The sequence below is a fragment of the Oratosquilla oratoria genome, chromosome 21 (genome assembly GCF_046742065.1).
Source record: "Oratosquilla oratoria isolate Oo_2021 chromosome 21, ASM4674206v1, whole genome shotgun sequence".
NCBI classification, from domain to species: domain Eukaryota; kingdom Metazoa; phylum Arthropoda; class Malacostraca; order Stomatopoda; family Squillidae; genus Oratosquilla; species Oratosquilla oratoria.
In genome coordinates, this window is record NC_134797.1 from 47,690,375 (window position 1) to 47,704,070 (window position 13,696).

Genomic DNA, 13,696 nt, shown 5'->3' on the forward strand with positions numbered 1-13,696 from the left:
TAGCCCCAGACTTAATTTTGAGATTTAGTAGCTTGGAGTAATACAATGGCTGCACCTCTTCAAGAACAGAGTGCTCCGGTGAACCCACGACGAAAATGTCTAGCTGCTGTGGTGGGGGCGGTAATTCAAGAAACTGGGTTTCATGGCGCACAGAAGGCAGCGATTGGTACATTGACGGAAATATTACAGAGTTGTAAGTTTAATTCAATTCTGAGTAGTACTGTAAAATTGCAGAACGAAAGTTAGCAATTTTTTCTAGGGAATTTATATGCTGTTTCTTAAAAAATGAATAAATAAATAAGGTATTTTTTTAGGGGTAAATGTTTAGAAGTGAAATAGCAGTAGAAAATGAAGGTAAATCTTTAGTTTCGACCATGGGAACAATATAGCAATGAAAAATTAAATATTAATTTTGTAAATTAAAATGTATCAACGTAATATACAATTTTGTGTGCGGAAATGAAAAACAAAAAGGTGCTAAAACATTTCTTAAGTAACGAAGTCGTGTACGATGAATGATACGCCATGTTTGTTATGGTAGATGCCGACGTCGAAGAAATGAAAGGATGATAAGTTCGTCAAAGGTAAACTAAACTAACCTAACCTAACCTTTGTTTATTAAATCATTACCTGCAAATTAGATGTCATCCGGCTCGTCCTCGTGAGAGACGTTGGCGAGCTTTTCAACCACTCACCTCAGCTTGCGGAGTATACAAACTAATATTTAATTTTCTATTGCTATATTCCTCCCATGGTCGAAAATAAAGATTTACCGCTTAGGTTAGGTTAGTTTAGTTTAGTTTACCTTACCTTAGGAGTATACAAACTAATATTTAATTTTCTATTGCTATATTCCTCCCATGGTCGAAACTAAAGATTTACCACTTAGGTTAGGTTAGTTTAGTTTAGTTTACCTTAGACGAATTCATCATACTTTCATTTCTTCGACGTCGGCATCTACCATAACAAACATGGCGTTCCGATCCTATGCTACCGACTTCGTTCATTAGCATATTTAGCTTGTAGCAAGGTATTTTTATTTTCATTTCCGCACACAAAATTGCATATTATGTTGATACATTTTAATTTACAAAATTAATATTTGACTTTCTATTGCTATATTCCTCCCATGGTTGAAACTAAAGATTTACCAAAATGAATAATTTTGTAAATTATAATACATCAACCTAATATGTATTTTCCTTGGTGGAAATTAATAACAAAATTGCTTAAACTGAGTTACTAACCTATTAAGTCACAGCAGGTGAATGATATGCCATGTTTGTTTTGATAGATGCCGAGGTCAAAGAAATGAAAGAATAAATTTGTCTATTCCAATGTAACCTAAGCTATATTTAGATGGTAAAATGGTACCTGTAATTTTAAAGATCATCTGGGTTGTCATTGTCGTTACGGTAGCTGACGGCCTGATTAAGCACTTGATTGAACTGTGTGGAATAGAGTTGTTGCATAGCTTGAAGGAAACCCTTTTGACTTTGCAATAGCGCTTATTAATGTCACCTGGAGTTGGAGAACACCTGGTGTACAATCAATGTGAAAGCCATCATCTAACCGACATTGACTGGACTGGAATGACGACAACATGGCTTCTCGATGCTATGCCGGCAGCTTCGTTCAGTAGTATACTTGCTTTTAGCAAGTCCTTTTGTTATTGATTTCTGCCAAGAAAAACATATATTATGTTGATGTATTATAATTTATAAAATTAATAATTACTTAAACACAGCAAAGGAAACATGGACTGGAAATAAAGCGTTTATTCCTGACGTTTCATCTACTGACTTTTTCAAAGGAATGAGCATACTGGATCGTGCAGAGTTTATATACATGCTTGATAGCTCATGGAGGTATGTGAGTGTGTTGTGCTGTGCTCTGATTGGCCTGCTGAGATGCCCGAGACAGCTGATCATGAAATGCTATGTCCACTAAGATTTTTGTCCAGGTGACCAGAGGACCTGCTACGCAGATTAAAGGGGACAAGCATGAGGTACAGCTATGATGTGAAATCCTTATTCACACAAGTTCCCACAGATGGCGCTCTGGAGGCAGTGTGGAGAGTGGTCATCAACATGGACGAGGAGGAGTTGCCGCTACCCAGGGGAGACTTCATGAAGCTGGTATCCATGTGCGTAAACTTTGGTTCATTCACCTTCGAGACCCAGGGACAAAGCCTTGGTTTCCGTGTCCGTCAATGGCCTGGTTGACATGTTGTTGATCAAGTCCGGTCTCCCCACCTTCCTCCATTCGCTGCTCGCACACAATACCTGTAATTTTCGCTGGAGCCTCATCTTCTGTGCTGTGCCGACTTCATACACTACCTGTCGGCACACAATGAGAGGACGAAAAAGGGGGTAGTCATGGGCTTCTTCCTGCGTGCCTACAGGATATGCAGCGAAGAATTCCTGGAGGAGGAAATCGAATACATCATTGCGGCCTTCTTGAAGCTTGGCTACCCCAAGGGCTTAGTCCTGAGCCTAAGACGAAGAGCGGAAGAAATAATCCACACAAGCAGGTTAAGAGAAGGCAACGCCACCACAAAAACATCGTACATGGCGCTTCCTAACTCTGAGAAGGTAGGAGACATTATTAGAATGCTCAGGAGCACGGAAGTAAAAGCAGCCGTAACATCGGGAACGAAGATTGGTGACATAATAAAAAGCGGGACTAAGATGAGGGGGAGAAAAGACAGCGTCGTATATAAGATCCCATGCACATCATGCGATAAAGCATACTATGGAGAGACTAAGAGGGGCCTTGACACTAGGATCAGGGAGCATAAGGCCGACCTCCGTCACCACAGACTCACCAACGCAATGGTGGTGCATGTTGACGAATCTGGGCACCTCCCACAATGGAACCGAGCCGAGATTCTACACGAAGGTATGGATAAAAAGACCAGAAAATCTATAGAAGCTGCGTACATCACCACTCGTCCGAATATCAACAATAAGGCTGGGAGCTTCACCTGGGCCAAATCCTCAGCGAATATAGCGCTTCGTGATTGGCTGTCTCAGCGGGCCAATCAGAACACAGCGCTATACACTCGCACACCCCCTTGAGCCATATGGCGTGTTTATAAACTCTGTATGTATCTAGTATGCTAATTCCTTTGAGAAAGTCGTTAGACGAAACGTCAGGAATAAAAGCTTCACCTCCAGTCCATGTTTCCTTTACTGTGTCTATACAACTTGTTCACATGGATTTTCAAGTCTACAGGGTCATTGAAGGCAAGGAATGATGTGATTGTATGAGACTAGACAGACAACACATAGTGTCTTGAAGCTTGTGTTGCAGCTCCAATTGGTAGTATATAAATTTTAGCATGTTTTTTTTTTTTTATTATTGATTTCCACCACAAAAAAACATATTATGTTTATATACTTTAATTTACCAAATTGATATTTCATTTTGTATTGATATATCACATAGGTATGCACTTCCTTAATAATACTGAAGTTTAACATGAACAGGCTTGATTACATTTTCTGTGGCTATCCACATTTAGGGTGAAAGAGAATGAAAGGAAAATATTACAGTTGTAATTTTATATAGTGATAGAACAAGAGGGTGGGTCATTGATTTAATGAAATGGCCTTGCCGTGGTTGTGCTGTGTCTTGGAACACTGCTTCTGACCCAGGGCAGTGGGTGAGATGCAGGGATCCATCATCTCTTAGGAGCCAAGATAAGAGGGAATGGGGTGAATGGGAGTGGAGTATATGGAGATGGAATGGGTGGGAGTGGATTTTATGCCCATGTTTTTTGGATACCTTCCTTGTAAGTGGGAAAGTCTTTGGTATATTCATGTATATGTGATTTTTAAGCATTTGTCACTTGTTCTTATAAGAAGAGCCAATTGTACATGATTTTGGAATTTTATTTTCAGTATTGTATGAAATTGGCAGAAGTAGTCGGTCCTATTGTGAAATTGCCTACCGTTCAGAACCTGTTGTTGCAGATGTCATCCTTGCACTTACAGATCTTGGACTTCCCTTGATTGGATTACAAGTAAGTTTAGGCCAAGTCATGAAGTATGTAGAGGTTAATATTTGTAGAAAGAACTGAAAAGGTTATTCTGTGAAGACTTTGTAAATATCTTTACTTATAGAAACTACCCTGATGTCAAAGCCCCATATTGAGTTTCCACAGTAATATATTTACATGGATGTATTTGGAAATAACAGCCAAGTTCATTCAACAATATATTTACTAAAATTGGAATTTGGTACATGGATGTGGTCATAAACTAAATAATACTAGAATAAATCAAAGGCAGAATATCCTTATGCCCATATATCCAATACTTGTTCAAGTCTAGATATCTGGTTCAGCATTAATCTGCAGTTCATAGTAGCTTAGCATGCATACCCTATCATATACTCAGAAAAGTACTGTTTCCTCAATACTTTTATCATTATTTTCTTGTCATTCTAGAAGCAACTCAAAAAATAGAAACTGCTCTGGTTCAAAGTTGGGTGTGCATTTCAGTTAGTACATTGCCCTCAGATCTCTCCTGCAGAGCAACAATCTTCAGACAACAGCACAAAATCTCTTCTCTAAGTGACATATAGTCCTGTCCAGAGGCTTTTGCTGGTTTCCTGGAATTTGTGGGTTTTGTGCAAGAGAGACCAGGGGCAATGGATTGATTGATCTCTTGCAGGAGACCCATAGCTACCAGGGTATGCTTTACTCATTATGAATACACTCTTTCAAAATGTTACCTGTTTTGTATTAACAACCTGGACAAGGTATGTTCTACTTGTTTCTGAATGCAGTTCCCCCAGAAATAAGAACATAAGAATGAAAGAGACTGCGAAAGACCATAAGGCCTACACTAGGCTGTTCCATGTCTATTACCACCTGTCATCCCCATCCATAAGGTCATCTAACCTTCTCTTAAAGCAACCAGTAGTTTCTGTGCTTCCTACATAGTTACTAAGTTTATACCAATAGTGGTTAATAAAAAAAATCCAATTTAAATCCATTACTGTGAGTTCTGCTGTTTTCTTAATATGATGACCAAGTCTGCATCACCCATGTTAAAGCCCCACACTCTACTGGATAACTGATTTCTGTAGGTGATATGTGTCTGTGTTTTGATTTTTAGACTTACAGCAAGCGACTTAGTCGTGTGATGATAACGCCACCAGCACCACAGGTTGAGCTGAAACAACATAATGTTCTGCAAGTTGGTGACAAAAAATCTCATCCAACTCATATTCCTGATCATCTCCCAGCCTTCCCCGATACTCACACATACCAGTATGTCACATATTATTAGTTCACCTACAACAGTTAATGTCAGTTGCACAACTTATAATGATATAATTGAAATATATTTTGGGGGTACATTACTGCTTGGTTATGAAACAGGGAACTGTCTGCATTTTGAAATAACTACATATTAAAGGCTTCTTCCCCCTTTTAACCCCTTCGTTACCGACCCGTCAACCTTACGTAAACAAACTTTTCAAACCGTCCCATGAATGGCTGGAGCCTTATGTTTGTAAACACAGACACTTGCCACCACGTGGGTAGAAATAACCCAGAAACCGAGGCCTTGAGAGCCCTCAATACACAAGCTTATAGCTGTGACATGTGCATGTCACGAGGAGCACGCTCTGTTCCTGGCGGGTGCACTCAGCCATGACATGCAGGTGTCACAAAACACACATCCGGTATTCAAGGGGTTAAGGGAGGTAGCCAGCTGTTATGCAAGGAAGGGAGGGGTGGAGGACGGGGTAGGGGGTGCTTGTGTGTGATTGATATTTTGATGAAGCCCGAAGGGATGTCTCCCCATCTTCTCTCTTTCTGCATGAGGGGAAGGAAAGGAGGGATTGCTGATCAAGTGAAGCAGTCTTGCTACATTGCTTGTGACCCAGGGCAGTGGGCGACAGGGATGACCCATCATCCATGAAGAACTAAGATGAGAGGTGGGGGTGGGAAAATGTGGTGGAATGGGTGGGAGTAGGTATATGTGCCTTTGACTTGGCTACTTCCCTTATAAGGGAAGCTCTTAGTATATTGGTAGATAGCCAGCCAAGGTATGTACCCATCCCCACTGAAGAAAGTAAATCATCTAACATTTTATATTTTATCAGCTTCTCACATACATACAAGCAACCAGTGACTGAGTATGAGGCCATTCGAGAAAAGGCTGCTACTCAGAAGAAGGATATAGATAAGGCACTAACAAAGTTTGCTGTCAAAACAAGCGACACGCAAAGTCTCTTCATCACTGAAGATAAAGAATTCTTATGTAAGGATGAAAAGTGTTGCAGATTACTTACATAATTTGTTGTAATGTATTGTTCAAGTGTGTTACATTTAGCAAGAGAAATCTGGGACAACAGATTAATTGGTTGATAAAAGATTAACAATTGAAATTGGTCTCTTCATTTTAGTGGTTGCTGTGAAACCCAATCCAAAACCTTTCTATGATGCACTCTGCCCTCGGGATCAAGTATTTGAAGAGGAGGAGCATACAACACACAGGAGAAGAAGAAAGATGGACAGTGATGATGGCAATGATCAGGTAATTTGAGAATTACAGAAGTTGAGTAAATGTTTAATAATTTCCCACAAAGGTGCACAGTGATTTCTTTCCATATTCTACTTGAATCGACATGTATTTCAGGTAAGTTATAAAAGTACCTAAGTTAGAAGAGAGTTATTAGTTTCTTCCTTCACAGCACTTTAGTTATCAAATTCACATTTCTGGTTCTCATTGTTTAACTGTCCATCCAGGTCTGTTATATTATAATCTCGTTGTTCTATTTCTATGTCACTAGTTGGTGGGGAGCAGTTGCTGGTTGTCATGCCTTTGTGGAAAGAAAGCAGGGGAGGTTTAGTCAAAGCTGGGAACCAAGTGCCAGTCCTTTGGGGTTGTACATCTAGATAAACATGAGGGTGGCAATAATCTTTAAGGATGAGCAGCAGTGAGATGGTTCTCAAGACTGCCACATGTAGACTAGCTGATGACCCTTTATCATACAAGTAAATACATGAACTACCTATATACCAAAGGTTTCTTTTCCCCCCTTGTAAGGGAAGTAGCCAAGTCAAAATGCACATACCCACTCCTATCCACCACCCTTTCCTCCCTCTCATCTTAGCTCCTCTTGGATGTTGGGTCATCCTTTATCCCACTTGCTGCCCTGGGTCAGAAGCAATGCAACAAAATGCAGTACATCCACAGCAAGGCTGCTTCACTTAATCGGTGATACACCTCTGTCCCCTTATGCAGAAAAAGAGAAGACGAGGAGAGCATTCTATGAACAATCGAGTTTAATGTAAAGGTGTGCACATTTCTTATACATTGCAAGAAAAACCAAGGAGGTGAGGAGATGGGTTGATGAAAGAGTATTGGGATGGTTTGGACACATGGAAAGAATGAATGAAGAAAGATTAGTAAAAGAGGTGTGGAAGGCAGAGTTTGGAGGGAGTGAACATGAAGGGATGATCAAAGATGAGATGGGGTGAAAGGTAAGAGGGTGATATCTGTTGAGGAAGAAAGGAAGAAGACAGAAGAGGGATGAGTGGAGAATGGTTGTGTATGTATGATGCTGTGATGCATGAGGTGGAATGGGTGGGGGATGGGGGGTTAAGGAGTACGGGTGAATATTTTAATGCAGCCCAAAGCAATTTCTTCCAGTCTTCTCTTTTTTGGCATGAGGGAATGGAGGAGGAGGGGGGGGGGGGATTGCTGATTAAATGAAGTGGCCTTGCTGTAGATGTGCGGTCTTGCTACATTGCTTCTGACCCAGGGCAGTGGGCGAGATGAAGGGATGACCCATCATCCAGGAGCCAAGAAAAGAGGGAGAGAGGGGTGGTGAATGGGAATGGATTTATGCCCTTTGACTTTGGCTACTTCCCTTGTAAGGGGGAAGAAGCCCTTGGTATATGTATAAGAAATAAAAATATTTTTCTTTACGTTTTCAGGACCGTGAAAGACTCAATGATTCCCAGGATCAAGAGATGGAGAACCCTTACCTGAGACCTGTCAAAATGCCACGGAAAACAAAATCTAAAAAGTGATTAACCGTGTAATATATGTAGTTAGAAACTTAAGCTGGTATTGGCATAGCAAATTCAGAAACATTAAACACACTTTTCCACAACATTATTACTAAAATGATCTCTTCCTTTACTATTGGGATGGTTATTGCATTTCATGCAAGAGCACCTTCAGCATTGGTAGGAGTTTGTTCATGGTTGCAATCGATCTTTAACTCGGTTACCCTTTTATGAAGGTCTCATTGACACCAACAAAGCTACATTTCAATTAAATTGTTACCTCAAGGTGTTGTTCCATAGACTGTCTGGCTGTGCCGTACTATCTCCCTGAGGAACACCATGGCTGGAACAGGGTTTTCCCACAAATCCTTTATAGACTGTATATTGTGCTGTTGGCATGTGTGATCATGTACAATGCAGTCTTCCATAATGTGTTGTATAGTCTGGGGCGAAGTGTTGCATCCTGGACAGTTATCTGTGATGAAGTTGTCCAGTCTGTTGTGGTAGCTTAGAAGGGCTGGCTGGTGGCTGCACTGCAGTTTAGCCAGGTGGACCCTGTCCTCTTGGCGGAGAGGTTTGGGTGGAACTTCTTTATTGAATGTATTTTAATACAATTTGAAAACCTTGTGTGTGCACATTTTTTTGCCCTAATGTTTGTGATGTGTTGTTTGAGTGACATGTATGTTATGTGTGTGTAGTTAATAAAGAGGTGTGTATTTGTGTTCTGCTGTCCAATTGGTGAAGTCCTGGTGTGGCAGTGTGTGTTGTGGGCCAAATGGCCACAGCACACCCCGCCATCAGCTCTTACACTGGTGTCACAGATTCCTGGGAGCAGCTTCAACTACTTGGGAGAGTACGAGTTTTACATCCATACATATAATTTTTTTCAACCACAAATCACTTTTAATTCCATGCCATTGTGATCGAGACTAGCAAGGAGCTTGAAGGAAACATTATATATTGAAAATTAAAATGTGGTTGAGCTGAGGACTAACTCAACTTGGGCGTGACAAAGCAGTAATGACTACTGTTTTGTCACGCCCGAGTCCTTGGCTCGACTACGTTTCAATTTCCAATATATAATGTCTCCTTCGAGCTCCTTGCTAGTCTTGACAGTGGAATTAAAAGTGAATTGTGGTTGAAAAGATGTTAATATGTTCACTGGGAACCATTCAGTGTATGTATACAAATGGCCTTTTCCCCTATACAAGGGAGGTAGCCAAAGCCAAAAGCATAAATCCACTCCAACCCATTTCATGTTCATATAATCCACTTTCACTCGCCCCTACCTCTCTTTCTTGTGTCCTGGATGATGGGTCATCATTTTAATAACTGCTTTCATCTCTTATCTCTCCTCATTTCCTTATCCATCACTATCATTTTCTTAGAGCCTCCCATTGCTCCCTCCCTATCCATTTTTAGCAACTCCCTAAAATACTCTACCCATCTTCCTTTTACTGCCACCTCTTCCATTATCATCTCCACATTTTACCTTTTCTCTACTTGATTTGGCTCCCTTAATCTTCCTCCAATTTATAACTGATATTTTTCTTATTTACTTTTCCTTTTTCTTTGTACCTCTCATTTCTCCCATCCTGTTTTGCATCCAGTCTGTGAGTGCTTGTTTATTCTCTTCTACAACCTCCTTTGCCTCATTATTCCACCATTCATGTTCTCTCCTTCTCCTTGTTCAAGAAAACACACCTATAAACTACTGAAAACAAACCACATGTAAAGCATAATGACTGGATGCAGTAAAACTGCTTCAATAGAACTATATTGGGAAGATTATGATTTCTGAATGGAGGAGTACATAAGTCTATGCTGTGGAAGCAGTCAAGTGTGATTCTTGCGAACTATTTGTACTGATTAGAATTTTTTTTCTGCTGACCAAAGCCTGCGTTTCTAATGATCTTACTGAATGAGAACCACACTAGTAGCAAGCTAATCCTACTACAATGCACATGGTTCATCACAGACTCAAAATAGCTCCAACCAAATCTACAGCAACACTTCTCACCAACTGGACAAAAGAACACAAATACATACCTCATCTCTACATCAGCAACACTAATACCACACACAAACACACCAAAAATTCTTGGTGTAACATACGATACATCCATGTCTTTCAAACAACACATCACAAACATAAAAAACAAATGCACACCTAGACTTAACACACTTAAGTCAATCACTGGAACAACATTTGGACAAAACAAAGAAACTAACACAACAATATACAAACAATGCATACGCTCAGTGATGAATTATGCGAGTCCTGCATGGGCTCCTAATCTCAGTGAGACACACAACAACACCCTTCAAATCATACAAAACAATTACAGGCTGCACAAATACAACACCTACAGACCATTTACACCATGAAACAAAAGTCCTCAAAGTCAAGGACCACCTTGACATGAGAGGCACACAAACACTTGCCGCAGCCACCACAAACACATCACACCCGCTACACTACATAGCAGAACACCCACACACACCAAGAAACATTAAAACAACACCCAAAGACCTGTATCACACACAGATACTCTCTTCTCTTCCTCCACAACCACCAAATACCAGCCTCCGGAAACATATTCATAATCATATCACTCACCGCTCCATTAACACACTGCTGCATGCCAGATCCCCTAATATCCACCCTTCTGAATCCTCTCTCTCACGAAAGGACAGAGTCCACCTGGCCAGACTGCGGTGCGGCCACCACCCAGCACTTCTATGCTACCAGAAGATGCTGGATGACCGCATTGTGAACAGCTGCCCAGGATGTAACACTTCACCCCATACCATACAACACATAATGGAAGACTGCATTATACACAATCATGCACGCAAACAACACAACATACACTCTATAAAGGATTTGTGGGAAAACCCAGTTTCGGCTGTGGCATTCCTTGGGGAGATGGGACTGCTCGGACAGACAGTCTAGGGAACGACAACAACAACAACAATGCACACCTTGCAATACATCTATACAAAAACCCATACAGATCACCTAATTTTATGATTATTAATTCATGAAATGTCCTTAAGGGAAGATTTTAGTGTATCCCATTATTTTGTAGAGTTTGTAAGGTGTATGTTTTTCCTTATTGTGGGGAATGCTGCTATGGAAGATAGGAATCTCCGTTTCACATCTCCAGTACATTCACCCACCAGTAAGTCAAGTTCATCTTTCTGCAGGTGGGCCAAACAAACAGTGAATGTTCCAGGGCTCTGATATACCTGGTGGTTTGTAATTTCCTGGTGAGTAGGAGGGAAACTAGGTACCTGTGCATTTGCATTTATCTTACATTGGGGCATTTTGCTGCTGTCTACTCATAGTTCATGGATTTCATAAACAAGAATATTGGTCAGTCCAACCCAGGATTCATTTTGCCTCAGTATGGGTCAAATTGGTGGCAGGTAGGATTGGGTAGGCAATGTTCCTTTGTGTGGTCTGGGTTGTAGTCACTGATTCAGATACAAGTGCTTTTCCATAATGTTGGCAAATGTTGACTGTTTTCCTTTGAGAGATGGATAGGCAGTTGTAGTGCTTCTATTGTAGATTATTGTGGGGGAGTTTGGCTACATTTAAAGAGAAGTGTTAGATTGGCAAGGAGGTCTGTTGGGTTGTGTAGAGCTGTAGATAAATGTGAAGACAATTGTGCTTGTAGATGTGAGGGTGTTGCCATACCAATCAATCCATTGCCCCTGGTGTGTCTAGTAGATGACTCACAGTCTCTATTGTGTCACCATTAAAATTTAAGGGGTGTAAGTGGAAAATGACACTGCAGTTACCTGCTGTGTCAGACAATAAAGATGATGGTCTTTATCTCACTTTATGGATATTTAATTCAAAGTGCCTGGGATACGAGTATAAACTTCCCATCTCTCCTGTAATCTTGTCTAATGTAGTACTGGGCTATAGCTGTCCTACAAGTGCACTGGAATATGTAGGACTTAGACCTCCCTACCCACATCTGTACATTCACCTTCCAGCAGAAAAGATTTTGTTAACTGGCATCAATTGTTGCCTTGAATAACTAAATGGAAAACTTGCAGCCCCAGCAATGGTCCTTGGAACCTTCCATAGATCTCTGCGGAAGAAACTTTGTACGGTTGTCTGTGTGACTATTTGTCACCAGCTCAAAGTGGTAGGGAGAAGAGAGCAGCTTCTGGTTGTCAGTTCTCAATGTGTGAAGTGAAAGAAATACAGTCAAGGTGATAAAGAGAAATTTTGGGCACAAACCAGACAGTGCTATCCCCTCAGGGCTGCAACTCTTGATGGAGGTGAGGGGATTGACAGGTTTTGAAAATAGACAGTTTTGCTATCTTGCAGGACCACCATAAGCAAACAGGTACCCTTCATTGGTCCTTGTTACCCAGCATAGTACTAGCCATCAAATGAAAACTAGTTTCCTGTACATTTTGTTATATCAATGGAATGTTTTAAATATTAGTAACCCTTTTAATTCAGCTGTGCACTCTAAGTAATTTATTTACATGTTTTACCAAAACCTCATTATTTCAAGTGTAAAATAAGAATATGTATAATGCATGTATATATTCTTTCTTGGCATGTATGTAATTGCCATGAAGATATAGTTTAGTTCATTTGCATAATTTTTTTTTTTCTTAATTATCATCCAGCACCAGCATCCCCACTGCTTGTCAGCAGAAGTCACCTGATGAAAAGGGAAGTTAATCCACGCCACCTTTTCTGCTGTATGTTAAGAATACAAAATTATTAAAGAAATTTTTAAACTGATATAGCAGATTCATTACCTAACATTCCAAACAACCTCTTGGGCTACATATTCAACTGGTATGTGAGGAGTAAACAGTATACCTCATAGGTGGGTGGCATACAATCCACTAGCCAATAGTATGTTCAACCTAAGCATTTAATTTACATATATACTCTATATGACTCCTCTCCCCAACACAAAATTAAAAAATTGAGGGTAAATGATTAAGAAAAGTATATTTATTGATCAAAAATACAAAATCACCACAAGTTGAACCAAGGGCATGGTTCATTAAATTCCACACTACAAGGTTCTGTAAGGGGCACCATCCTAGCCTCCAGATTAATCATCTTCATCACAAAAAAAATATATCTATACAATGACTTGCACTTTGTGTCTCCAAGAGCAATCTACATTACACATTTAACTAAAGAATTGCTTGTTTTTGGGGTAATGCGTGTAAACACAGTCTGATCCTAAAAATGTCTACATATTTTAATTGAGAATATAAGTAAAGCATAACTGGATGTGCCTATATTTAACACATAACCCTGATTCTTGAGAAAGACTTTAAATTGAAACTGGTCAAGTAGTGTCAGTCACCTAATAAAGGCACTTCCAGTCTCGCATTTCCCTTCCTTTGTCTTCACATGGTCTACAAATTATACTCTGAATTGAGTGACAATTACTATCAATGTTACTGACAAATTGCTGCAATTTATAATCTTCAATTTAAGTAGTAGGTCCATAAAATTTGTCTAAAATGCTGCTACAATATTTTTTTGACCTTACTGAGCAAGGTAGAGTCCACATTCACCCTGGAATTCATAGAAAAGGATTTTCGGATTACATAAACTCAATATGTGCATATAACCTGTCAAATACATAAATAAATAAAACTTAC

At 40.0% G+C, this 13,696-nt stretch overlaps 2 protein-coding genes across 4 annotated transcripts in view; one reads left to right on the forward strand and one right to left on the reverse strand.

Moving 5' to 3' along the window:
* Positions 1-9: 9 nt before the first annotated feature.
* Positions 10-12,812, forward strand: Taf8 (TBP-associated factor 8). The gene is made up of 6 exons (XM_076204839.1): positions 10-193; positions 3,906-4,027; positions 5,127-5,281; positions 6,121-6,278; positions 6,424-6,554; positions 7,961-12,812. The coding sequence occupies exons 1-6, from the start codon at positions 46-48 to the stop codon at positions 8,054-8,056; spliced, it is 810 nt and encodes a 269-aa protein (XP_076060954.1). The 5' UTR covers positions 10-45; the 3' UTR covers positions 8,057-12,812.
* Positions 12,813-13,016: 204 nt separating this feature from the next.
* The window catches only part of spn-E (tudor domain containing 9 protein spindle E), a 99,407-nt gene continuing 98,727 nt past the window's right edge, over positions 13,017-13,696 (reverse strand). For all 3 annotated transcript variants that reach the window (XM_076204836.1, XM_076204838.1, XM_076204835.1), the window contains exon 31: positions 13,017-13,610. The gene's annotated coding sequence lies outside the window, so the exon portion shown is untranslated. The remainder of the gene's footprint in view (positions 13,611-13,696) is intronic.

Excerpts from the sequence above, each read along its gene's own strand:
- Taf8 (XM_076204839.1), top strand. The coding sequence starts at position 46 with ATGGCTGCACCTCTTCAAGAACAGAGTGCTCCGGTGAACCCACGACGA. Across the intron at positions 194-3,905 it reads GACGGAAATATTACAGAGTT|TATTGTATGAAATTGGCAGA; the intron begins GTAAGTTTAATT and ends TTTTATTTTCAG. Across the intron at positions 6,279-6,423 it reads TGAAGATAAAGAATTCTTAT|TGGTTGCTGTGAAACCCAAT; the intron begins GTAAGGATGAAA and ends TCTTCATTTTAG.